The sequence below is a fragment of the Ipomoea nil genome, unplaced genomic scaffold (assembly GCF_001879475.1).
Source record: "Ipomoea nil cultivar Tokyo-kokei standard unplaced genomic scaffold, Asagao_1.1 scaffold0482, whole genome shotgun sequence".
NCBI lineage: Eukaryota > Viridiplantae > Streptophyta > Magnoliopsida > Solanales > Convolvulaceae > Ipomoea > Ipomoea nil.
This window is the reverse complement of record NW_017616910.1, coordinates 1,634,252-1,661,741: the sequence shown is the minus strand read 5'-3', so window position 1 is coordinate 1,661,741 and position 27,490 is coordinate 1,634,252. Positions and strand designations below refer to the sequence as shown.

Sequence of the window (27,490 nt, the reverse complement as noted above, 5' to 3'; positions counted from 1 at the left end):
CTAACTGGAGAGTACCTTTGAGCTAGATAGTTAGTGGAAAAAAGTCTGAGTGACCGGTTAAGCTAATAAGCTTCCTGGTCGGGTCCGATTGGGGGATGGTTGGTATGGTACAACATAAATAAACAAGGGAACTAATCAAGTGTGCATTGAGATTGAGAATTTCAGTTGGGAGGTAAGGTTATTAGCGGTCGAAAATGGTTACATATGATCGGTGTCATATAAATATACCTGGTCATACTAGTATATTCCCTATTAGAGTGCCATAAGTTTGTTGTGAACGAATGACAACAAGATCCCTTAGCTTGTCTTCACCCATCAGATATTCATAGTACAGATTGAACAATGTTTATTTAACTTTGTGATTTAACAATTGGGATCCTATTTTTCGAGTCCTATAGCCAGCCAAAAGGAATCAAATTGTTTCTTTCAAAGGACATCATTGGCATGACTTCCTCTCATTTTATACAATTGCAGCTTGTGCTCATCATTTTTCTTGTATCCATTAAAATCAAGCCCATAAAACAAAATAAAACACAAGATCATTGTTAGTACTTCTAGAAATACTTCAATAATTTCAAGAAACCTTCAATCACAATAACAATACAACACCAAAAACAATCTTCCAAATCATGCACGCATGCATGTAGGCACAAGTGCCAAACACTACCCCCACCCCCACCCCCAATGCAGCTAACAGACACAATAATTAACGTTGTTCCAACACTCCTAGTGAGCTAATTAAGGTTAGGCTGAAGTGTGGTCGTCTGTTTTGGTGGGTGCTGGGTATTTGAGAGCATTGAGTTGAACCTTCCTGAGAGCAGCTTTGCCAAGATCAATCCCACACACATCAGAGAGTCTCACCAGATTAAGCAAAACATCTGAGAGCTCTTCTCCCAGGTGAACCTTTTCTGCTTCATCCCAATCTGGGACACCCTTTGCCACCTCTCCTTTCCACTGGAATATTTCAGACAGTTCTCCAACTTCCCCTATCTGTCATGTCATAAAATCCAGTGGTTTTAGTCATCATGTGTATATGGGTTAATGGGATAAAGATTATTCGTTAAGATAAAACATCGTGAGATGTGACTTAGTGGTCGTGAGAAGTACATCTCGATCGAGTTGTGAATTAGCAGTCGATCGAGAAAAGCACATCTCAGGTTGTGACTCAACAACGGCCGAGAGAATTGAAGCGCGTCTGATCTCTAGTCGTGACTCAGTGACTCCAGTACATCGTGGGATGTGACTCAATAGCACACCGATTTTTATAACGAGATTCAAAGTCTGTAACTCTTAACAAAGTAGATATTACTAACCCTAATTTAATTGATAAACCAATTGATTTATGCCTCGGTACCATTTCCATCTCACACCAATATATATAATGAAAAAAGTAGGGGGGGGGGGGGGGGGGGGAGGATGAGTAAAGTACCATATTAAGAAGAAGATTTCTAGGGGTGTGGTACTTTTCCCAGTCTCTTTCTTTAACAAAATCCTGCATTTTCTTCTTGAGAAGCTCAAGGCTCACCTCCTCCATGCCCTCTTTTGAAACACAAGATATTTGCAGACAAGATTGGAAGAAGGAGAAGATCAGAGAAGATCTGTGTTGGACCATGGAAGAGTTGGCATGTATTTATAGATGGAATACCAGCAAAACTGGGGTAGCTGTATTGGTGGGAATGGTGGCCTCATTAGTCAAAATTGTAATCTAATAAATATTTTACCATTCAAGGCTTTATTGCTAGCTGTATTTAATTAAATTCTATTTATGATCAATCAATTAATTAATACTATAGATTTTTTTCCAAAAACAAAAATTATTTTCGTAAAGAACAATAATCCGAGATCGATTCTCACGAGCCTCATTGTGAGAACAACCTCTCAAAGTGAAGGGGCTCCTAGTACGCAGTAAACACATGTCTAGCCTCTGTGTTAAGCTGAATTACCATGATTTACATCATCCCAGATGTTGCGCTCTGTCGGATCGAAGCGTAGGGGGCCATTATGGTTGAAGATTCAGCCCTTTTGAAACAATAAAGTAATTGTTAGATTATGACGTAAATTTCTATAAAATATCGTTGTTGACGAATTCAAATCGATAAGATCAATAGAAACCAAATGTTGAACCAAATTTTACTGAGTTGCGTGCCCACATGAATTGAACCTTCATATTCCAAAATGTGATGATTATTGGATAAATCATTTTGACTAAGAGTTGAAGATGCTAAAGAAGGCAATGGCTAAGAAGGATTTTTTTTTTTGAAAAAAAAAATAAAAAAGCAATAAAACGTTTATATATATATATATATAGAGGGTCGCACTCAGGTGTGGCGACCCCTTCCCGTATGGTCATGTGGCGATTTTCAGAATACACCAATAGTTAAGTAAGATATATACTATCAGCGTCAGGAAATGCACCACAAAAAACGTACACAAATTAGGTACGCATCACCAACAACACACCATTAGGTGTGAGTAAAAACACCATACAGTGTTCGAAAATACACCATTGGGGTTGATGAGTTATATGGTGTATTTTTTGGGTCTGTTGTGTATTTTTTAGTATTTTTTTGTATTCATTGTGGTGTGTTTCCCTTACACTGTTGGTGCATGTTGTTAACACTGTTGGTGTATTTTGAAATTCCGCCACACGACCACACCTAACAACATGACCACATATGAGCATTATTCTATATATATATATATATATATATATATATATATATATATATATATATATATATATATATATATATATATATATATATATATATAGGCGAGTTCAGGTGTGGCAGTGTCTTACGGTGCGGCGATTTCTTACGGTGCGGCAATACCAATAGTTCAACAAATATGCATCATCAACGTTAGGAAAATACACCACACAAAACAGAGTAAACAGAGCCTGCATCACCAAACACACACCATTAGGTGTGAGTAAAAACACCATACACTGTTCGGAAATACATCATTGGGGGTGGTGAGTTATATGGTGTATTTTTTTGAGTTTGTTGTGTGTTTTGTGATGTTTTATTGTATTTCATTGTGGTGTGTTTTTATTACACCATGGTGCATATTGTTAACACTGTTGGTGTATTCTGAAATTTCGCCGCACGGTAAGACCCCGCCGCATATGAGCGCTCTTCTATATATATATATATATATATATATATATATATATATATATATATATATATATATATATATATATATATATATATATATATATATATATATATATATATATATATATATATATATATATATATATATATATAATTAACATGATAAATATTCTTGGTTTCTGTCGTTTGGTGTTGTCCGATCAGATAATAATATATATATTTGGCATAAATTATTTTATTTTTAATATATTAAAATAAGAACATTTTTGTGTGTGATTATATATTTACATTAATTTAGGTAGCACAATATAATAGAGATAGGATTGTTTGTCCCTAAGATACTACATTTCTTGATATCTTAATCAAACAAATTTAAATATTTTATTGACTTTCATATTGAGAAAAAGATTTAATGGTGATAATAAATATATATATATATATATATATATATATATATATATATATATATATATATATTTTTTTTTTTTTCCTCTCCTCAGAGAATAGTTATTCCAATTAAACTCACATATAGTATGAATCGACTAGACATTTGGGAGGATGTAAATTACGGTAATGACTCAATGACTCATCATCAACAGACTGGACCAAATGTCGATGTATGTTGATGTGCATAAAAAATCTGTTCATTTTGAACATAATCCCCATACTATCATTGTCAAGATTTGAACCTTGATCTTTTCTCTCAAATATTGCTTACTGAACCCTAAACTCGTACTTGCTAACTTTCAAACCTATTAGCCGTTTTTTACACGACAGCTACTTTATAGTACGTTTTGTTCGAAGATTCTGAGAATTTGCTACTGTTTGACTATAAACATGGATCGGATCAAATTAATTCCTTCTTTCGGCGATACATTTTGTTAGGAATATAGCGGAATAATGCAGAAGCGAAGAATCGGAAATTGAGAATTATAGAAGTTAAATAATAGGGAAAATATAAATAATGACAAAAGAATTAGGAATAAGGGAAATATATATATTATAACATAAAAGAATAGAAAGAATGAATATAATATATATATATATGCTACGTAAGAGTTAAAAAACAAAGGAATGAATATATGAATTGATGTAAGAATTGATGCATTATTACAAAAACAAACAAAGCTATTTATACTATTCTAAATGAGAGAAAAAAGGCATTAAGGAGGGATGAAGTGCAACGTGGAGAAAGCTGCTAGCTTTATGGTGAGAGTGGAAGATGCCAACATGGTGAAATGGTCCATGTGTAAATATTTGAGCCACACATTCCCAACAATCTCCACCTTGGATCAAATTCATTGTGGGAATTAATAGCTGGAACAGCCGACAAAGCTCGAGCACTGCTTGAACTTAGCAATAGGAAAAGCTTCAGAATAGCAGGATGGATCACCATCAACTTCCTATGCGACTGAAAGAGCATAAGCAACCATGTTGGTTTCATCATCACTAGCATACCTAGCAGGTTTCTTGATTGTCCTCCTAGGCCGATCCATAGCAATGGAATACTCTCGTAGTGGCTCGACGAGAGGTGTTGTGCTAGTAGATGCATCATCTTTAGTATTACCGTCAGCAGTAGTAACACTATCAATAGGCCTGAACTCAAACTCCACCTTCTCACCAGTACTTTGCGTCTCACCTGTACTGGGAACTTTTCCAGAAAAAAGTAGTGCATTTTCATCAAAAGTGATATCTCGACTCAGAATGATTTTCCGAGAATCAGGAGACCATAGACGATACCCTTTTGACTCAGAAGCATAACCAAGGAAAATACATTTGACAGCTCTCGGGTTTAATTTACCCGTACTAGAATGAGCATAAGCAGGACATCCAAAAACTCTTAAAATAGAGTAGTCAACAGGATTACCTGACCAAACTTCCTCTGGAATTTTGAAATCAAGGGATGAATGTGGAGATCTATTTACCAAATAGCAAGCAGTAGAAACGGCATTGGCCCAAAAATCACGTCGTTTCCATAACCCAGCATTAGAGAGCATACAACGAGCTCTTTCCAATAGAGTCCTGTTCAAACGTTCGGCAACACCATTCTGCTGGGGTTTACCAGGCAAGGTCTTGTGCCTGGCGATTCCATTTGCCGCACAAAAGTCATTGAAATCTGACTCACAGAACTCCAAGCCATTGTCTGTCCTGAGCTTCTTGACCTTTTTACCTGTCTGAGTTTCAACAAGTATTTTCCACTTCTTGAAAATAGAAAATGCCTGATTTTTATGTTTCAGGAAATAGACCCAGACTTTACGAGAAAAGTCATCAATAATAGACATAAAATATCTACAGCCTCCCATAGACTGGAATTTAGTTGGTCCCCATAAATCAGAATGTATGTATTCCAATACATCTTTGGTACGGTGTGTAGCAGCAGAGAAACTAACCCTCTTTTGTTTCCCAAAAACACAATGCTCACAAAATTGTAATTTACCCGTACCTGAACCAACAATGAGGCCTTTCTTGCTCAGGAGATGCATGCCTTTCTCACTCATATGCCCCAGACGCATATGCCATAATTGAGTGAGATCCGCATCAGACATCGATGAGGATACCGCTATTGAACCTGTCACAGTACTGCCATGCAAGACATACAAGCTTCCAGAACGAGAAGCTTTCATGAGAACAGAAGAGCCTTTGATGACCTTTAGAACTCCACCTTCAGCTATGTACTTGCACCCCAGAGATTCCAAGGTGCCCAATGATATCAGATTGCGTTTCAAATCAGGAATATACCGAACATTGGTAAGAGTCCTGACAACGTTATCATGAGTTTTAATCTGAACACTTCCAATTCCACTAACCTTGCATTGGGTATCATTACCCAGCAAGACAACTCCACCATCAACCGGTTCCAGAGAGATGAACCAATCTTTGTGGGGACACATGTGGAATGTACAACCAGAGTCCAAAATCCACTCGGTTTCACTCCGTTTCTCACCGGAGCTAACAGATAACAACACATCACCATCTGAATCACTTTCAACAACACTAGCTTCAGCGGACTTCTTTTCTCTCTCTTGCTTGTTTTTCAACTTGAAGCATTCAGTCACATCATGACCATGCTTCTTGCAGTACTTACAGGATTTGTTGGACTTACGTCCTTTGGACTTGGATCTAGATTTTTTATTGCTACTCTCTGTTTCAAGTGAACGACCCCTTACAGTCAAGCCTTCACCTTTGTCCTCAGACTTAATTTCAAAGTCAAACTTTTCTTTGGACAATAGGTTTGACTTAACATTGTCAAAAGTAAGGGTATCACTACTATTACCATACAGCATAATTTCTTTGAAATGCTTGTACGATTTAGGGAGAGAGACAAGCACTAAAACAGCACGATCCTCATCTTCAATTACGACATCAATATTTTCCAAGTCCAATAAAATAGAATTAAATTCATCCAAGTGAGATTTAATCGAAGTACCTTCCGTCATACGGATTGTGTACAGACGCTCCTACAGGCGTAGCGTGTTCGCCAGAGTTTTAGCCATGTAAAGCGTATCCAGCTTGGACCATAAATCTGACGCAGTTGTCTCACTTAATACCTCACGTAGAACCTCTTTAGACAGGCACAAAAGAATGGTTGAACGTGCCTTGTCATCCAAATCTTCCCAATTTTCATCTGTCATTGTAGCCGGTTTCTTCTTCTTCCCGGCTAGCGCTTTCTTCAAACCGTTCTGGGTTAGAACGGCTTCCATCTGAACCTTCCAGATAGAAAAGCTAATTTTCCCGTCGAACTTCTCGATATCGAACTTAGTAACAGTTGACATCTTTGAAAATAATTCTCAATTAAACCTTGCTCTGATACCACTTGTTAGGAATATAGCGGAATAATGCGGAAGCGAAGAATCGGAAATTGAGAATTATAGAAGTTAAATAATAGGGAAAATATAAATAATGACAAAAGAATTAGGAATAAGGGAAATATATATATTATAACATAAAAGAATAGAAAGAATGAATATAATATATATATATATATATATATATATATATATATATATGCTACGTAAGAGTTAAAAAACAAAGGAATGAATATATGAATTGATGTAAGAATTGATGCATTATTACAAAAACAAACAAAGCTATTTATACTATTCTAAATGAGAGAAAAAAGGCATTAAGGAGGGATGAAGTGCAACGTGGAGAAAGCTGCTAGCTTTATGGTGAGAGTGGAAGATGCCAACATGGTGAAATGGTCCATGTGTAAATATTTGAGCCACACATTCCCAACACATTTATTAAACTTTTTGTTGATAACTAGTATTTACACCACGGAATGAATTTATTGTAATATATTAAGAATATATAAATCAATATATAATTATTTAAATTAGAGCATCAAATATTATATAGTGCAATTAAAGATTTGATTTGGATCATTTATATATTTTGATGTTAGCATTGTTTGAATTTGTGCAAATAATTGCTCAAATTAATAGCTAATGTCTAGATGTACGCATGCGGTGCTATAACTTTGAAGATTTTATTTATCATTGTTTAGTATTTTCATAAATTAGGTAAATGTGCTCGTTCTATAACAATCAGTTATAGAAATGAATTGCTATCTTTATTTATTTATATGGAAGATATTTTTTTTTTGTCTAGATATATAGCAATTTTTTCATTTAGAAAAAATTAATATCACCTGATGAGTATAAAATCACCGTAGTTTAGTACAGTAAAGTGACAGGTTGACCGATCGTAGGATATAACCGGAAACCTCTAGATTACAGTGTATAGGTAGGTGAAAAACCCTCCCTCAGATAATAAATGCAGTATTTATAAGAGACATAGGGAGCAGCACCCGGCCCTTCGGCATGGCGGGCATGTGGCATTCATGCACCGGGTCCAGAGAAGGCGAACATGCAGCCGTACACGTGGTGTGCTCCTCCTGACAGCAGCAGGACCCTGCTCCGACCAGTTGTCCTTCCCGGTCATCGATCTGAGAGGCGTGGAGCCCCGAGATGCTCGGCCTCATAAGGACGGTCGGGCGTCCGGGGAAAGACTGTAGCGAGCCGTTGACCGGGCTAGATGATGAGGGAGACCGGACGGACCTAGCGGATACTGCTGACCGGGCTGGACGACCCGTATATGCAGGGTATAATCCCTATCATCATCGATCATATTTACACATTATTGAAACCTCTTTGTAGATGACATTGGTAACAACAACACAATCTCGTTCATCTTCGTCTAGAGGTAACACATTCAATCCATCGGGACGGGTTACTTAGGTAAAAATATATAACGGAAAAAAATATCACTCAATTAGTTATCCTTTATATTTTCAGTTAATTAGCAATATCATATTCATTTTCAGCAAATTATTCTTTTTTATTTTCAGTCAATTAGAATATCAAATGCAGCCATAATTTTTGAACTTCATACTCATAATTATTCAACTCTAGATTCACAATTACAGAACTCTATGTTTATAATTACTGAACTATAGGTTTATTATTATAAAGCTATATATTCATAATTTTTGAACTTCATATTCACAATTATTGAATCTCTATATTCATAATTACATAACTATATTTTCATAATTATGTTCACAACACTATGTTCATAATTATAGAACTATATGTTCATAATTCTTGAACTATATATATTAATAATTATGAACAATTTTAGAACCCTATCTACCTTGCAAGGTGGACAAATTATTCTATGGACCATGGTCCACACAGTGTTGTGTGGACCATAACAAAAAGTACATTTTTAATATACTAAATGTACATTATTTGTGTACTAAATGTACATTATATAAGATAATGTATACCCAGTGTACAAATAATGTACATCCCCTGAATACAATGTACATTTTTTATATACTAAAAGTACATTATTTTTGTACTGAATGTACATTATTTTATAGTATACAAAATATGGTCCACACAATAATGATTGTACAATTCCACAACATAATTTGCCGAGTCAATAGTACAAAAAAATAATAAAATAAGAGCATTTCGACTTCTCAATACTTGCCCACATTGATGTGCAAACAATTATGTTTGTAAGAGGAGCAATGCTCCTATTATATATAGGAGCTCAAAAGCTCATCTTTCCAAATATTTTCATCTTTCCAAACATTTTCAATGTTATCAAAATGATCGAACATCATTTACAATGTGGAGCAAAATGTGGGATCAAAATAATCCAACATCATTTAAAATAATCCAACATCATTTACAATGGAGAGCCCATGACTCACTTTTGTCTTTCTTCTTCTTATTTTTTTTTTAAATTTTAATTGTATTTTGTATATCATTTTGTTTAGATTATTATTATTATTATTATTATTATTATTATTATTATTATTATTATTATTATTATTATTATTATTTCACAACATAATTTGCCGAGTCAATAGTACAAAAAAAAAAAAAGCCTATTGACTTTTTAATACTTGCCCACATTGATGGACAAACAATAGTCCTATTATATATAGGAGCTCAAAAGCTCATCTTTCCAAACATTTTCAATGTGGGATCAAAATGATCCAAGATCATTTACAATGGGGAGCTCATGACTCCCTTTTGTCTTCTTCTTCTTATTATTATTTTTTTAATTTTAATTGTGTTTTGTATATCGTTTTGTTTGGATTATTATTATTATTATTATTATTATTATTATTATTATTATTATTATTATTATTATTATTATTATTATTATTATTATTATTATTTTTATTACTAAATGTACATTATTTTTGTACTGAATGTACATTATACAATATAATGTACACTCAGACAAAAAATAATGTACATTATTTTTGTACTGAATGTACATTTTTTTTTTGAAAACTACTGATTGTACATTATTTTTATACTGAATGTACATTATTTTACAGTAGACAAAATATGGTCCATACAACTTGTGTGGACCATGGTCCACACAATAATGATTGCCTCTTTCCAAACATTTTCAATGTGGGATCAAAATGATCGCACTTCATTTACAAATGGGAGCAACTTCATCTTATTTTTTATTTTTTTAAATTCAAATTTTATTTTGTTTATTATTATTATTATTATTATTATTATTATTATTATTATTGTTGTTGTTGTTGTTGTTGTTGTTATTTTAATTTTAATTTTAAATTTATTTTTTTATTATTACATTATTATTATATAGAATTTTTATTATACTTAAACAATAATATTATCAATTATATTATAAAATATAATACCATACATAATATTACTAATTATACAATATTACCAATTAATAGATTTTATTTTATTTCTATTTGACATTTACTTACCAAATAAGCTTAACTAAAAAAGTTTGGGTGAGAAAATGAAATAAGATAATAATATATATAGATTTTTTTTTTGAATGGTACTGGCCCTATTACATTGTAGTATCTATTCATATACTCACAAAGAACCAATAACGCCTCCACTGAGGCTTAAACTCACAACCTTCCAAATGAAAGTCCAACCCGGATACCATTAGACCACATAGTCCTGGTATATAATATATATAGATTAATTATTAACCTAATACCTAATTTATAATTCTGACTTTAAAGTTATTATTATTATTAACATTAATATTTGATTAGTTTTATAAATTCTGTGTAATATATATATATATATATATATATATATATATATATATATATATATATATGCACTATGCATAAATTCCAAATTTTCTAGTATAATAATATTCTTCTTCCCATATCCTTTATTTATATAATAAAGCTATATGGTTTGGGAAATATTTAATGTTACAATTAATGCAACAACATCCATTGTTAAAAAAAAAAAAAAAAAAAAAAAAAAAAAGCACAACCTTTAAAAAATAAAATAGCTATATATTATATAATCATATAAAAAATATACTTTTGAAAAATAAAATAGCTATATATTATATAATCATATAAAAATGTGTTCAATTAGAGTTTAAATTTACACCTACAAAATTTGAAATTTGCTTTCCAAATGTAATTATCTTAGTTATTATTCGTATTGTGAAAATTATAATATAGATGAAATACAATTAAGAATAAATCGATGTAATTATGTAAATTCTCTCTATAAATTTATTTGAATATACACATAATTAGAGATTATATTAACCATACAAAATTATAATTTTAATTTTAATTGTAATTTTGTATTCTATAAAAATAATAAATACTTGACCAATGGAAGCTCAAAAATATTATTATATTAAATAATTTAAAATATTTTAGTTTTTCTATTTTTTTATTTATATTTATAATAACATAATTTTTTTCCCGTGCATCGCGCGGGTGAATTACTAGTATATATATATATATGTGTGTGTGTGTGTGTGTGTGTGTGTGTGTGTGTGCGCGTGCGTGTGTGTTTATATACACGTTAATTATTGCGAAATCTATAATAGTAAAATTTTTATAACTAATTAGTCTATATTCTGTTATAAATCAAATATTTTTTTATATTTCCAATTGTGTAATATTATCATAATTAATCTGTGTATATATTCGACCATATGTAAAATATTTTTTATTCATAATATTATAGACGTGTGTTCATAAATTTGTGAACTTTGTATGGATTTAAAATTTGTGCATAACACAATAATTTGCCACCACCTTATTGAATGGATTAGTCATTTTCCAGTTTCTGTGTGTGGTATGTATTTATTGCATTTTTTCTTTATTTATGTGAAATGAATGATTTAATGAAATAAAAATTTAAACAAATTTGTAAAGATTTGGGGATTGGGGACCAATTGTTAGATTATGACGTATGTCGAGATGTCTATCATTATTTGTCTATAAAATATCATTGTTGACCAATTCAAATGGAGAAGATCAATAGACATACACTAGCTGTTCAACCAAAATTTACTGAGTTGCCCACATGAATTAAACCTTCATATTCCAAAATGTGATGATTGGATAAATCATTTTGACTAAGAGTTGAAGATGCTAAAGAGGGCAATGGCTAAGAAGGAACTTTTTTTTTTTTTTTTTGAAAAAAGAAGAAGCAATAAAACATTACCGAATGTTGACGTGACAGTTACTGAATTTAAAAGAAGCACTAAAATGACCTGTTGACTTGATAATATGCTGACGTGATGGTTACCGAATTTAAAATTATTTTTAAAATTTTTATTTTAATAAATTTAAATTAAAAAATTACTTTAAAAAAAAAAACCCACCGGGTCGCCGGAGAAGGCAACACTATGTCGCCTTCTCCAGGTGAGAAGGCGAACAGGGGTGGGGGGTCGGTTTCTAATTTTTTAAATAATTATTTTATTTAAATTTATTAAATTAAAAAAAAAATTAAATGTAATAACCGCCACTTCAACTCGTCATTTTAGGTTAAAATGCATTATTTTACATTGTTCGAGAACCTAATTGTAATTTTCTTTGAATTCGATGATCCAATTGCAGTTTACTGTGTAATTAGTTAGTTTATTTGACCCTTATTCATATTTAAAAAAAAAATGAATTGCTTTTTATTTATTTAGACTTGTGTGAAAATGGGCACTTCGAAAGATGCATAGGGAGAGAAATATTTGCGCAAATCAATTGGTTTCATGAGGTTACAATCATAGCAAGGTTGTGAGCAATTTTAATTGAATTGTTCGAGCAATACAAATCGACTTAGTAACCAATAAAATTTTAAATTTGACTTTCGCTATCTCATGAATCGATTTTCGTGGACCCTTTTAACACAATCATGTGTTGAATCTTCACTTAGGAGAGACATGAGATTCAACTTCAAGTGAAACATTTCATGATCTCCCACATATGTAGGTGTTTGTAATAATTTTTGTATGCATTCATTTGTGTCTATTTGGGATGACAACAATGGAGATCACATTAATATATATATTTATGCCTCCCAACTCCTTATCCCTAGTAACGGCAATGAATCAAGCCAAATATGTATTTCTATGTCCCCCTGCCACTGTCCACCAATCTTAAAAACTCGAATTGTAGATAATATAAATCAATAGTTAATACCATTTGAAGTCCTCTGAGTATATTGATTTTGTCATATTTAATCTTAAATTTTCAAATTGACCACATGTGATCCTTTCACTTTCAATTTTTTACTATCTGTGATCTAAGGGGGTGTATTCAATCATGACTTTCATAGAGTTTTAAAGACTTTTATGAACTTTAAAAGTTTGGAGGTATTCAATTCAAACTTTTAGAGTGTCTTTAAAAGTTAGGCGGTATTCAATCAAGATTTTTATAGAGTCTTTAAAAGTCGTGTGGTATTCGATTAAGACTTTTAAAGAGTCTTTAAAAGTCATGTGGTATTCAAAAAGTTATGAACTTTTGTATACTTTTTAATTTTAAGACTTTTGTAGACTTTTCCTTCTCAAATATAAATAGTTGAAATCCAACCATCAACCCCAAGATTTCAAATTTTCTTTCTAACAACTTTGAATGTTTTCTCTCTCTATTTAAACTCTATTCCCCCCCCCCCCCCCCGCCATTTAAACTCTATAAACCTATCTAAATTCAATAAAATTATTTTTTCTTCATTATCCTATATATTTTCGTCATACCTAAACTCTACCAATTTTTTCTCTCTCCTAAACTTTAGAATCTTCATCTAAAAATTCGAAATAATATTATTTTTACTTCATTATTGCTTGTTTATATTGGTTTTTATTTTTTTTTCTATGAATTTTTTATCCCTAACTATCTCTAATTCTCCCTAAATACATGAACAAAGCAAATTTTTCATGGTCAAATATATGTTTCATAATATTCATATAAATACTTATATATTTTTTGATTTTTATTATTTTTATGTTTATATTAGTAATATATATTTTTCTTTTTTCTTTTTAACATCACGTTACTACGTATAGCGAATTAATGTTTTGTAAGAAAATTGTAAATGATAAGAACCAAAATCATTGAAAGTTTGTAGGGATGTATTCAATTTAGAATTTCAATGACTTTTGTAGACTTTTTAAAATAAAAAGTTGATAAAAGTCTATGAATGTTTTTTATATAGACTTTTAGAGTCTTATAAAGTTTTAAAAAGTTTTGAACGACTCTATGAAAGTCAATCAAAGTTTATTAAAATCTATCATTTTAAAAGTCTTTAAAACTCTACAAAAGTCATGATTGAATACACCCCCCTAAGTTAACCACCCATGGTCCTTCAACTATGAAATTTTAATCACCCATGGTTCTTATAGGAGGATCGCGACTGGTTAAATTTTGAAAGTTGAATGATCATAGGTGGTTAACTTGGACCACAGATGGTAACAATTTAAAAGTCGAAGGACCATCTCAAGTCCTCTGAGTATAGTGGTTTTATCACGTTTAGTCCTAAATTTTTCAATTGACCACATGTGATCTTTTGACTTTCAATTTTTTACCATATGTTATCTAAGTTAACCACCCATGGTCCTTCAACTATCAAATTTTAATCATCCATGGCCCTTATAGGAGGATCGCGACTGATTAAATTTCAAAAGTTGAAGGACCATATATAGATGATTAACTTAGACCATAGATGGTAACAATTTAAAAGTGAAAGGACCACGAGTGGTCAATTTGAAAGTTTAGGATCATGGTTCACACAATAATTTGCCATTCTCAGAGTGTATATACAAGTTACAACATTGAATGTTCTCAACCAAATTAAACTAAATTCCTAAAACCGCTTATTGATTACATTTGGACCATTTCTCGATTTGTGCGTGTCATCCTTGCGCAGGGGCCATGCTAATCTTCTATGTATCGTTCCAATTTTATCGGATGTCCCCGAAGGGACGCTTATTGATTACATTTGATTATAACGGTAACAAATTACCCAAATTATTATTTTCCATAAACAGAAAACCATGTCACAAAACCACGACTTAACCGTGTCGATGATGATACAACAAGTATTCAGATATCCGGCGATATATATAATAGATTTTGGTATTCCTAAAGGTATAATCGAATAATAAATTACAATGATGCCCTCTTAGTAAGTATGTGGTCAGCATTTGAGTGTGGGGCATTTGGGAGTGTATGAAGTTGTGAGAAGAGTCAAAAGTCTCCTCCACTAACTATTAATACGCCTTTTAAAGGCAACACGGGCAAACACGTTGGGCTACCAACATATCTTACACATGTTGGATGTTGGTTGGGCGGTCATAACTGCTATGCCAATTCAAGTAGTGTTTAGTGAGGGTTGAATGAGATGTGGTGGAATATGACTAATCGTTCCACCTGAGAAGTACCTTTGAGGTAGTTAAGATTGAATGACCGGTTAAGCTAATAGTGATGGCGTTCACACCAGCAACACAACACGAGGAACCTTAGTAATATCTGTTTGGAGGCTCAAGAATCTTTTCCCTAGATTATATTAAATGTATTTTCATTTTTCATGTGTTTTTTACAATTCCTAGAATTGTAACGTTACGTTGCTTTGTTTTATGCCTATGCCATTTTGTAACCAGAAGGTGAGACTTGAAAATTGAACTCTTTGTTTAGTTACTGCGTTCGGCATCAGTTGGTATTCAGAGCCATTAAGTTCCTAGGCAACAAACGAGATAGAGGTACATCCCTCTCAAATTGTTACGACCCAAAATGGTTCGAGATGGCAATACCAGTGGTGGTAGCAATCAACCCATAGGCGATGACCGTGGGGTAGAAGCCCTTTGGGCAGCATTTTGAGCACACGAGGATAACTCAAACCGCGAGTTCCGAGAACTTCGTGGTATTCTTGAAGCTATACGTTTGGGAATGAATGGTGGTGGGATAAATCCGGTTGCCAATCCCAGACAAAACCAACCTGTGGAAGGATCTATTCCGAGGCAAGCACAACACCCACCCCGGCGCTATAACTTTCAGGAGCAAATGGATGATAGTGATGACGAAGATACTACAAGCCACAATTATCCTGTACAACGACGAGAATATTACAGATCCAAGATTGACTAATCGTTCCTCCCGAGAAGTACCTTTGAGGTAGTTAAGACTGAATGACAGGTTAAGTTAATAGGCTTCCCGGTGCATTGAGATCAGATTGGGAATTTCAGTCAGAAGGTAAGTTTATTGATGTCATATAGATATACCTGGTCATACTAGTATATTCCCTATCAAATGACTACTTCCTCTCATTTTATACAATTGCTGCGCTTGTGTTCATTTTTCTTGTATCCATTTTTATACAATTGCTGCGCTTGTGTTCATTTTTCTTGTATCCATTAAAATCAAGCACATAAAATAAAATAAAACACAAGATCAGATCATTCTTAGTACTTCTATAAATACTTCAATACTTTCAAGAAACCTTCAATCACAATAACAAAACAACACCAAACAATCTTCCAAATCATGCACGCATGCATGTAGGCACAAGTTCCAAACACTACCCCACCCCCCACCCCCCAATGCAGCTAACAGACACAATAATTAACGTTGTTCCCACTCCTAGTGAGCTAATTAAGGTTAGGCTGCAGTGTGGTCGTCTGTTTTGGTGGGTGCTGGGTATTTGAGAGCATTGAGTTGAACCTTCCTGAGAGCAGCTTTGCCAAGATCAATCCCACACACATCAGAGAGTCTCACCAGATAAAGCAAAACATCTGAGAGCTCTTCTCCCAGGTGCAACTTTTCTGCTTCATCCCAATCTGGAAGACCCTTTGCCACCTCTCCTTTCCACTGGAATATTTCAGACAGTTCTCCAACTTCCCCTACCTGTCATGTCAATTCAGTTTTAGTCATAATGTGTATATGGGATTATGGGATAATAAAGATTCGTTAAGATAAAACATCACGAGATGTGATTTAGTGGTCGTGAAAAGTATACATCTGACGGATTGAGAAAAGCACATCTCAGGTTGTGACTCAACAACGACCGAGAGAATTGAACCGCATCTCGAGTTGTGACTCAGTGGCCTAGAGTACATCACAAAATGTAACTTAGAGTCCAGTACATCGTGAGACGTGACTTAACAGCACACCGATTTTTATAGCGGGACAAATTCAGACTGTAACTCTTAACAAAGTAGATATTATTAACCCTAATTTAATTAATAAACCAATTGATTTATGCCTCGGTAACCATTTCCATCTCACACCAATATATACATACATAATGAAAAAAGTAAGGGGAGTACCATAGCAAGAAGAAGGTTTCTAGGGATGTGGTACTTTTCCCAGTTTCTTTCTTTAGCAAAATCCTCCATTTTCTTCTTGAGAAGCTCAAGGCTCACCTCCTCCATGCCCTCTTTTCAAACACAAGAAAATTGCAGACAAGATTGGAAGAGGGAGAAGATCTGTGTTGGACAAGATTGGAAGAGTTGGCATGTATTTATAGTTGGAATACGAGGAAAACTGGGTAGCTGTATTGGTGGCCTCAATAGTCAAAATTGTAATCTAATAAATATTTTACCATTCAAGGCTTTATTGCTAGCTGTATTTAAATTTTATTTATGATCAATTAATTAATACTATAGATTTTTTTCCAAAAATAAAAAATTATTTCCGTAAAGAACAATAATTTGAGATCGAGTCTCACCAGCCGCATTGTGTGAGAAACCTCTCAAAGTGAGAGGGCTCTTAGTGCGCAGTAAACAAAGGTTTAACCTCTGTGTTACGCTCTGTCGGGCCGGGGCGTAGAAAACCTTTAAGATTGAGGATTTAACCTTTTAGAAAAATAAAACAATTGTTAGATTATGACGTATGTCGAGATGTCTACCATTATTCGTTTATAAAATATCGTTGTTGACCAATTTAAATCGAGAAGACCAATAAACACTACCTGTTTAACCAATTTTAATTTACTGAGTTGCCCACATGAATTGAACCTTCATATTCCAAACTGTGATGATTGGATAAATCATTTTGACTAAGAGTTGACGATTCTAAAGAGGGCAATGGCTAAGAAAGAATTTTTATTTTTTTATTTTTTTATTTTTTATTTTTTTGGAAAAAAGACAAAGCAATAAAATGTTAATATATATAATTAACAGGATAAATATTCTTGGTGTCTGTAGTTTTGTGTTGTTCGATCAGATAATAATATTTTGGAATAAATTATTTTATTTTTAATGGATTAAAATAAGAACATTTTTGTGTGTGATTACATATTTACATAATTTAGGTAGCACCTAATTAACAATGCATTCATTTCACTTTTGTCTCTCAACTTTTCAGATGGATTTTATGGAGAGAATGATGAATTCCGGTGAACGTGTGGAGTTGAGGACATAAACTAAATTTGATTAATTTGAACAAATTGGCAAAATATTATAATCAAGAAATGTTTAGATTTAATTAATTTAAGGGTGTGTCATCGCTCTTACCTTAAAAGAGAGTAATAAAGGAGATAAATTGTGAAATATATCTCAATAGATTTATATGCCCCAAATACTTGTATACTGATGCTCACAATAAGGTCAAAATAATTGTTGATATATGCCCCAAACTAGGAATGGCAACGGGATGAGGCAGGGACGGGGAGTATACACTCCATCTCCATCCCTGTCCTCGGCGAGGAATTGAAAATAGTCTCCATTCCCGTCCCCGTGAAAAATTAGGGAACGGAAATTTTCGGTCCCCGTTAACTCTTAGTCAAAATCTTAAATTAATGTAATTTTTAATTTTAAAAATTATATATATATATATATATATATATATATATATATATATATATATATATATATATATATATTCTGGAATGGGACAGAGCGAGGAGAGGTATCCCCGTCCAACCGTCCCCGCCCCATTCTTCAAAAATTTTCTCATTTGCGTTCATGTCTGAGCAGCGAGGATCGGGGATCCCCGTCGAGAATGGGACAAATTGCCATCCCCACCCCGAACTTACAAACCTATTTTATAATTATAGTGTCCTTGTATTTCAATTTTTGTGTGTGTGTGTGTATATATGGTAGTAATTAAATTCATGCATGTGTAGAGCCGTTTTTTACACGACAACTACTTTATAGTACGTTTTGTTCGAAGATTCTGAGAATTTGCTACTGTTTGACTATAAACACGGATCAAATTAATTCCTTCTTTCGGCGATCCATTTATTCAACTTTTTGTTGATAATTTAGTTTGTGAATTTATGATCTTGATAAATGACATGACCGGTCCTTCCATACTTTTTTGTCGTTTTTCTGTGCTTCGTTTTATTCTTTTTAGTGGTGAGATTAATCGGTCGGTAATTATTAGTTAATCATGTACATTGAATAAATCTTATTTCTATATAATAACTTACAAACTACACATCAGAGATAAATCACCTTGTATAATAAGTTTAATCGAGAAAACGCGCGCGTTGACAAGAATCGAATTCTTGATATATATTCTAATACGGGAAGTCAAGAATTATGCTCCATCTACTTGCCCACCCCATTCAAGAGCCAATACACTTTCCCTAGTAGAGAACGAATACTATTTCTCGTTTAAGAGTGCACAACTCTATACCTAGTTTAACATTTATCTTGAGAGTTAATGTTTTAATACTTAATTTTAGCGGTTTTTTTTTTTTTTTAAAAGTTTATTAGTCCTAACAAACAATTTTGTCATATATTTTAATCATAACTTTCATGGTTTTATCAAATGTAATCATTTGTCATATAATCTATCTCTCTACTGTTAATTCTATAGGTAGATAGGTAGATATGTATATTTCAAATTTCATATCATATATTCGACAGAGAACCATCATCAACTCCATTCAATAATAGCTATGATCAGATCAAAATCGAAATCTGAATGCATTAATGATTGTAATTGCTGAAATTCATGCAGTTGTGAACTTAACCAAATTCAGAGGCCGGGTATTCGCTAAGAACTAATGCTTAGGGTTCAAATGGGGTTAGCAATCATTCCCACTCGTATTTATTAACTCTTTATCTTGGATATAACTTTAGGTTGGTTGACATGTAATAGCCTACAAATCATATAGGAGTGGTAAAGTGCATTAATTAGAAGACCTTATGCGTCGAGTTTGACTGAGAGAGTGTTGGCAAGCAAGAAACAATATATATTTTAATCCTTAAATGTGAAGAGTGACAACTGACAAAGACATATATGGGTAGGAATGTCAATTTTGGATGGGGGAAAATTCAAGGAACGAGGACAAAAGATGTAAAATATTTTCAATTTCTCGTCGGAAATGGAGATACCCTCCCCGCCCCGCTCCGCGCCAAAATTTTTTAATAATAATAATAATAATAATAATAAGAAGAAGAAGAAGAAGGCTCGATCGGGCAAGGCTGAGTGACGACCTAGTACAGTGGACTAAGGCTATGTTGTATTATGGGGAAGAAGACAATTACAAGTGAAGTAGGTTACAATATAGTGAATGTCACAAGTCATGTGATATTTACCGACCGGGTGATCCCACGGGTAATTCTTGTGCGTATTTACCCATCACATCCCTAGCGTAGTGTACAAGCATGGTAACTTGCAATTTACTTCCTGTAGTGCCTTTGGACAAGGGTTTTGGGAGTTTAAGATTAATTTAGCGTAAGCTAAGAAATTTATTGGAGAAAAAATATAAAAAAAATAAAAACGTTGTCCACACTTAACAATCGTTATGCCATGGTGAACACGGTCCCAACGGTGTTAGTGCACCGTTATCTTTTTTTTTTCCTTAATTAATCGCGTGACTTTTCTTCTTCATTTTCACATTTCGCGGTTTCACGCACTTTAATTTGAGGTGAGCAATGATTTCGGACATTCATAAATTATGAATCCTTGCCTGCACATTCACTTTGGAACCATGCTTACACATTCCCGTCCGAAACCATGGCTTCCTCTGTAGCGCAAGCTTCTTCAACATTCATAAATTATGAATTTTCTGTTATGAGATTACGAATTTTCTGTTATGAGATTATGAATTTACAGTAAATTCATAATCTCATAACAGAAAATTTATAATTTAATAAATGTTTTTCTTTTATGCGATTATGAATTTTCTGTTATGAGATTATGAATTTACAGTAAATTCATAATCTCATAACAGAAAATTCATAATTTAATAAATGTTTTTCTTTTATGCGATTATGAATTTTCTGTTATGAGATTATGAATTTACGCTACATTCATAATCTCATAACAGAAAATTCATAATCTGACCAAACGCGCGCCGTTAACACCACATTAGCAATTTTTTTTACATTTTTTTTTTTTTTTTACATAAAAACGGCACCGTTTAGACAAATGGTGAACACGTTTCCAGGGCATAATTTACCCACACTTTTGGGTTAGACATATAATTACTTCAATGATGTATGGTCAATGGAAAACTATGGGCCAATATCTGATGGTCCAAAAATGACAGCCTGAGTTTCAAATGTTGTTGGCAAGAACATCCTCTGATCTGCTCCAGTTTGGGTCAGATGACTTAAAACCTCCTCTCCAGTTTATACTAGCTGGCCCAATCATAAATGGAGCAATAGTTATGCTGAGAAACTGAATGCACCATGCGTATGGTGCATACGATGCAAAACGGTGTCGTTTTGACTAAAAACGCGCGTCCCATTTAAAAAAAAAAAATTCAAGTTCAATTCTCGACAGTAGCATTATTGTGGATATATAGTTATGAATTTGTGAATATATAGTTATGAATTTATGGATATTTAGTTCATTCATTGTTGATATTTAATTCATTCATTGTAGATATTTACTTCATTCATTCACTGTGGATATATAGTTATAAACTTATAATTTCTGGATATATAGTTATAAATTTCTGGATATTTAGTTCATTCATTGTGGATATTTAGTTCATTCATTGTAGATATTTACTTCATTCATTCACTGTGGATATTTAGTTCATTCATTGTGGATTTTTACTTCATTCATTCACTGTGGATATATAGTTATGAATTTGTGGATATATAGTTATGAATTTATGGATATATAGTTATGAATTTATGGATATAAAAAAAATGCTATTGCCGGAAATCGAACCTGATTTTTTCTTTAAGTGGAACTCGCGTTTTTTTTAACCAAAACGACGTCGTTTTGCATCGAATGCACCATGTGCATGGTGCATTCAGTTGCACAGCATAATTTGCGTAAATAAAGATCCCAAATAAATTGGGGATTGAGAAAAGCAAATTGATAATTTTGCTATAGTCAAGGGTCATTTCGGTAATTAGCTCTGTAATCAATTATCACTGTTAAGATGTAACAGTTTATAAATTTAGTTCATATGTTATATGATCTTTTTCTAAGACGATAAAGGTCATGTTTGGTACCTTAGTTAGCTTATTAGCTAATTTTGACTTATTTGGCTACTCTTAGTTGTATGACTTGGTTAAACAATCAATATGAGTGTTTGATTAATGAGTTTTTTGTAACACTTACAGAGTTACTGGGCGTTTGGTTGGAGGGAATTTAAAGTTCATTCCCACTTTATTCCCACCTAATTTCAAAGGCCACTAAATTCCTTAGTTTGGTTGGAAGGAATTGCAATTCCCTTATTTTCATGGAATTAAAATCTCATGTCCCCATTGAGATTTTAATTCCATGGATTTTAGGAAGAAAAAAAGATAATGATGAGACAAAATTACCTCTCCCCTTTTTAACCTAAAATTGATGCCTGACAACAACAATGAGCTTTTTGGACTTTATATTACTTACTAGTTTATATGCGCATTGCGCGAATGAGTTAATGTCCAATGTTTATAATTAAATAAATATTTAAAAGTATATCAATGCAAGATTATATATGAGAAGTTCATACATAAGTAATTTAATGTCGAATTTGTTTATTTAAATATGTAACTGATAGTATATGAATACAATGTATTATAGGAGATTCATTATAATTGTTACTAAAACTTTTTCTAAATAGTAACTAAGTATTTTTGTTGCAAAGTGTTCTAATATATTTAATGAATACATATATATACAAAATCAATGAATGAATCAACGGTATTAGTCCTTTAGGTGTTTTGCTCAGTGTTCATTTAGTTCAACCATTATTGTTGAATAAATTATTATGGATAAAGAAATTCATAATTTAAGGAATTTAGATGTAGTAAAAATTTATAAATTTTAATTATAATGTAACCCAAAGATATTGGACGATTGGTAAATAGAATGTAACCCAACGATCAAAATGCTAAAGAAAGTGTTTGGTTATTCAACAATTTGAAGCAACAATTTGTTCCAAACCACTGAAAATTAAATACAAACATTGCAATTTACAATATTTTCACTTAGCGTTTTTTAGAATGATTTCCCCAAAACACCTCTATATTTTTATTTTTTAAAAAAATTTAATGTAAAGCTATTTCGACTCATTGAATAACAAGAGTCAATTTCGCTGGCTCACTGTTTGCCCATCAACAGATGGGCAAGCTTAATTTTTAAATTGGAGCCTTAAGGCTCCTTTTGTAGGAGCCTCAAGACTCCCCATATGTTTTGTTTTTTTATTTATTTATTTATTTTATTAAATTATTATTATTTTTTATTTTTTTAAAACAATTATTATTATTATTATTATTATTATTATTATTATTATTATTATTATTATTATTATTATTATTATTATTATTATTATTATTATTATTACGACATATATGTATATACTAGTTTTTTACCGGCATTGCGCGATTGGGATAATGTCCAATATTTTTTTAAATAAGTACTTTAAAGTATATCAAGTCAAGATTATATTGGAATTGTTCATGCATAGATAATTGAATGTTTAATTTGCATATTTAAATAGATAATTCTAAATTCACAAATGCAAGATAATATATATAGTCAAGATTGATTATAATTGTCAATAAAATAATTGTATAGGTATGGTTGAAACCAAATACGGGACATAAGGGAGAGCAAATAAAAATTAGGGCATAAAATATTAAATATATACTAATATTGAAGATCAGAGCTAACTACTGATTGTCAAATAATGACATTGCGAGGTAGTTTCCTACTTCAATTTGTTGTGTGATTTGAATACTCTTTTTGTCAATAAATCTCCCAAGTAGTTAATATGATTGGCTTAATTATATTTTTTATATTTTTTAAAAACAATTATTATTATTATTATTATTATTATTAAATATATTTATACACTTAGGTCATTTTACATGTTAATCTAAACAGCTAATTTTTTCAAATATCTTTTTAGCACCGTTGATATAATTCGTTGGTCAAATTCGCTAACGCTAACTACTAACTGCTGATTTTCAAACAAGGACATTGCGAGGTAGTTCTCACTTTAATTTGTTGTGTGATTTGAATACTCTCTTTGTCAACAAATCTCTCAAGTAGTTAATATGATTGACTTTATTAATTTTATTTTTTTTCATGGTATTAATAAAATACTTGGTAAATAAATAAATAAATAAATAAATAAATAAATAAATAAATAAATATATATATATATATATATATATATATATATATATATATATATATATATATCATTATTTTGTATATAACTTTGATATTTAATTAAAAAATAGTGCACAAAAAAGATAATACACAATGTAGTGAATATAATCAATTGATGAATTTGAATGTAAATAATTTTTAAATTGGAGAAATATAATTAAAGACAATATAACTAATAAAATTATTTCTCTTAATTAATTTATTGATAATGAATAAATTTTATTAATAAAGACATTGTAGGGACAATGTAATGAATATAATCAATTGATGAATTTGAATGTAAAAAATTTTTATACTGGAGAAAAATAAAGACAATATAACTATTGAAATTATTTTTCTTATTTAATTTATTGATAATGATTTTTTTTAATAAAGACATTGTAAAAAAAAATAATAATAAAAAAAATAAAGACATTGTTGACACATAATTCTAAATTAAAGAAATGCATATGTATTATTTTTTTGTTGTAGCTACTAAATTATTATTATTTTAATTTAATAAGAGTAAATAGAGTACTAATTATGCCAATTTGACAACTTTGATTGGGATAAGGTTCGAATTGAACCTAAGATCTTTTTATTGAAATCAATGAGTAAGTTAACGGTGAACTAACAGAAATTAATGAAAAATATAATATTTAACGGAAAAGTTAACGGATAATTATATTGATTATGGATAAATTAGGAAATCTTAAGCAAAAATTAAAATCTGATCAATCTGAGCCATTCATTTGATTAAAAAATTTGACCGCCATTTTTTCTACTCATTATAGGCCTAATTCTCTTGGGCTCTTATTAATATAGTAGATTTTATACTGGAGAAAAATAAAGACAATATAACTATTGAAATTATTTCTCTTATTTAATTTATTGATAATGATTTTTTTTTTAATAAAGACATTGTAAAAAAGAAAAAAGAAAAAAAAATAAAGACATTGTAGACACATAATTCTAAATTAAAGAAATGGATATGTATTATTATTATTTTTTTTTTTTGTAGCTACTAAATTATTATTATTTTAATTTAATAAGAGTAAATAGAGTACTAATTATGCCATCTTGGCAACTTTGATTGGGATGAGGTTCGAACCTAAGACCTTTATATTGAAACCAATGAGTAAGTTAACGGTGAACTAACAGAAATTAACAGAAAATATAATATTTAACGGAAAAGTTAACGGATAATTATATTCATTAAGGATAAATTAGGAAATCTTAAGGAAAAATTAAAATCTGATCAATTTGAGCCATTCATTTGATTAAAAAATTTGACCGCCATTTTTTCTACCCATTATAGGCCTAACTCTCTTGGACTCTTATTAGTATATAGTATAGTAGATAGATATACCCTTAAGTCATTTTACATGTTAATCTAAACACTTAATTTTTTCAAATATCTTTTTACCAACCGTTGATATAATTCGCTGGTCAAATTCGTTAATATAATCCGCTAACTGCTGATTGTCAAACAAGGACATTGCAAGGTAGTTTCCCATTTCAATTTGTTGTGTGATTTGAATACTCTCTTTGTCAACAAATCCCTCAAGTAGTTAATATGATTGGCTTAATTATATTTTTTTAAAATTTTTTTTATGGTATTAATAAACTACTTGGTAAATAAATATATAGCATTAATTATTTTGTATTATAATTTTGATATTTAATTAAAAAATAGTGCACAAAAAAAAAATAATAGACAATGTAGTGAATATAATCAATTGATGAATTTGAATGTAAAGAATATTTTTTACATAAAGACAAATATAACTAATGAAACTATTTCTCTTAATTAATTTATTGATAATGAATATTTTTTTTAATAAAGACATTGTAGGGAAAATGTAGCGAATATAATCAATTGATGAATTTGAATGTAAAGAATTTTTATATTGGAGAAAAATAAAGACAATATAACTAATGAAATTATTTCTCTTATTTAATTTATTGATAATGAATAATTGTTTTTGAATAAAGGCATTGTAGACACATAAATCTAAATTAAAGAAATGCATATATATTATTTTTTGTTGTAGCTACTAAATTATTATTTTATTCCAATAAGAGTAAAATATAGTACTAATTATGCCAACTTTGATTGGGATGTGGTTCGAACCTAAGACCTTTCTTATTGAAATCCATGAGTAACTTAACAGTGAACTAACAAATTAACGGAAAAGATAATATTTAATGGAAAAGTTAACGGATAATATATAATTAATGATAAATTAGGAAATCTCAAGGGAAAATTAAAATATGATCAATCTGAGTCATTCATTTGATTAAAAAATTTGACTATCATTTTTTTTTACTCATTATAGCCGTAACTCTCTTTGACTCTTATTAGTATAGTAGATTCCCTTTCAATTCTCATGTATACTAAACATGAGAATTTTCCCAGTAATTTTATTCCTGTAAACCAAATACTATAATTTAAATTCTCACTTTATTCCCAGAATTCATCCCACATGGAATTGCAATTCATTTCCCACGTAATTCCCTCCCTCCAACCAAACGCCCCGTTATTGCTCCAAAATGCTAAAATTCAAAAGGCTACTCTAAGCAGCTTTTTCGGTCAGCTTTTTTAGAAAGACATTTTGTATGTAATTAGCTATCAACTAACAACTAATTTATCAAACACCCCCTAAACCCACCCGGCAAGACTTAGCGTAATATAGTTGCTAGGATGCTTTTTTTTTTTTTAATACTACTGACTCTATTACATTGTAGTATCTGTTCATCTATACTTTCTCAACCTGTTGAAGTACAAAGAGTAGTCAACATCGTTTCCACTGAGGCTCGATCGCATTACCTCCCATATGGAAGAGTCACTACATACCATCTGAGCACAAAGTGCTTGGCCTAGGAGGCGTTATTTATAACAAGAAAATTCAAAACTGGTCAACCACAGAGAGATTGACATGGTTCATTCACCATTATACTTGTTATTAATCATGCAAAACTAGTCCATATGTAATTGTAAGATGTAATATTCCAACAATCTTGTACTCAACTC

The 27,490-nt window shown here is 31.4% G+C and overlaps 2 protein-coding genes across 2 annotated transcripts; both read right to left on the bottom strand.

Annotated features, from left to right (window-relative positions):
* Positions 1-517: 517 nt before the first annotated feature.
* On the bottom strand, positions 518-1,577 carry LOC109173749 (dCTP pyrophosphatase 1-like). Its single transcript, XM_019323041.1, has 2 exons — positions 1,430-1,577; positions 518-990 (listed from the first exon to the last, which is right to left on the bottom strand). Exons 1-2 carry the CDS (start codon positions 1,532-1,534, stop codon positions 745-747), a joined length of 351 nt encoding a protein of 116 aa, XP_019178586.1. The 5' UTR covers positions 1,535-1,577; the 3' UTR covers positions 518-744.
* On the bottom strand, positions 518-17,399 carry LOC109173748 (dCTP pyrophosphatase 1-like). Its single transcript, XM_019323040.1, has 3 exons — positions 17,223-17,399; positions 16,540-16,800; positions 518-746 (listed from the first exon to the last, which is right to left on the bottom strand). Exons 1-2 carry the CDS (start codon positions 17,325-17,327, stop codon positions 16,555-16,557), a joined length of 351 nt encoding a protein of 116 aa, XP_019178585.1. The 5' UTR covers positions 17,328-17,399; the 3' UTR covers positions 518-746; positions 16,540-16,554.
* Between the last annotated feature and the right edge of the window lie 10,091 nt (positions 17,400-27,490).

Coding starts and splice junctions, on each gene's coding strand:
- LOC109173748 (XM_019323040.1), bottom strand. CDS start 17,327: ATGGAGGAGGTGAGCCTTGAGCTTCTCAAGAAGAAAATGGAGGATTTT. Junction 16,801..17,222: donor GAAACCTTCTTCTTGCTATG/GTACTCCCCTTA, acceptor TTGACATGACAG/GTAGGGGAAGTTGGAGAACT.
- LOC109173749 (XM_019323041.1), bottom strand. CDS start 1,534: ATGGAGGAGGTGAGCCTTGAGCTTCTCAAGAAGAAAATGCAGGATTTT. Junction 991..1,429: donor GAAATCTTCTTCTTAATATG/GTACTTTACTCA, acceptor ATGACATGACAG/ATAGGGGAAGTTGGAGAACT.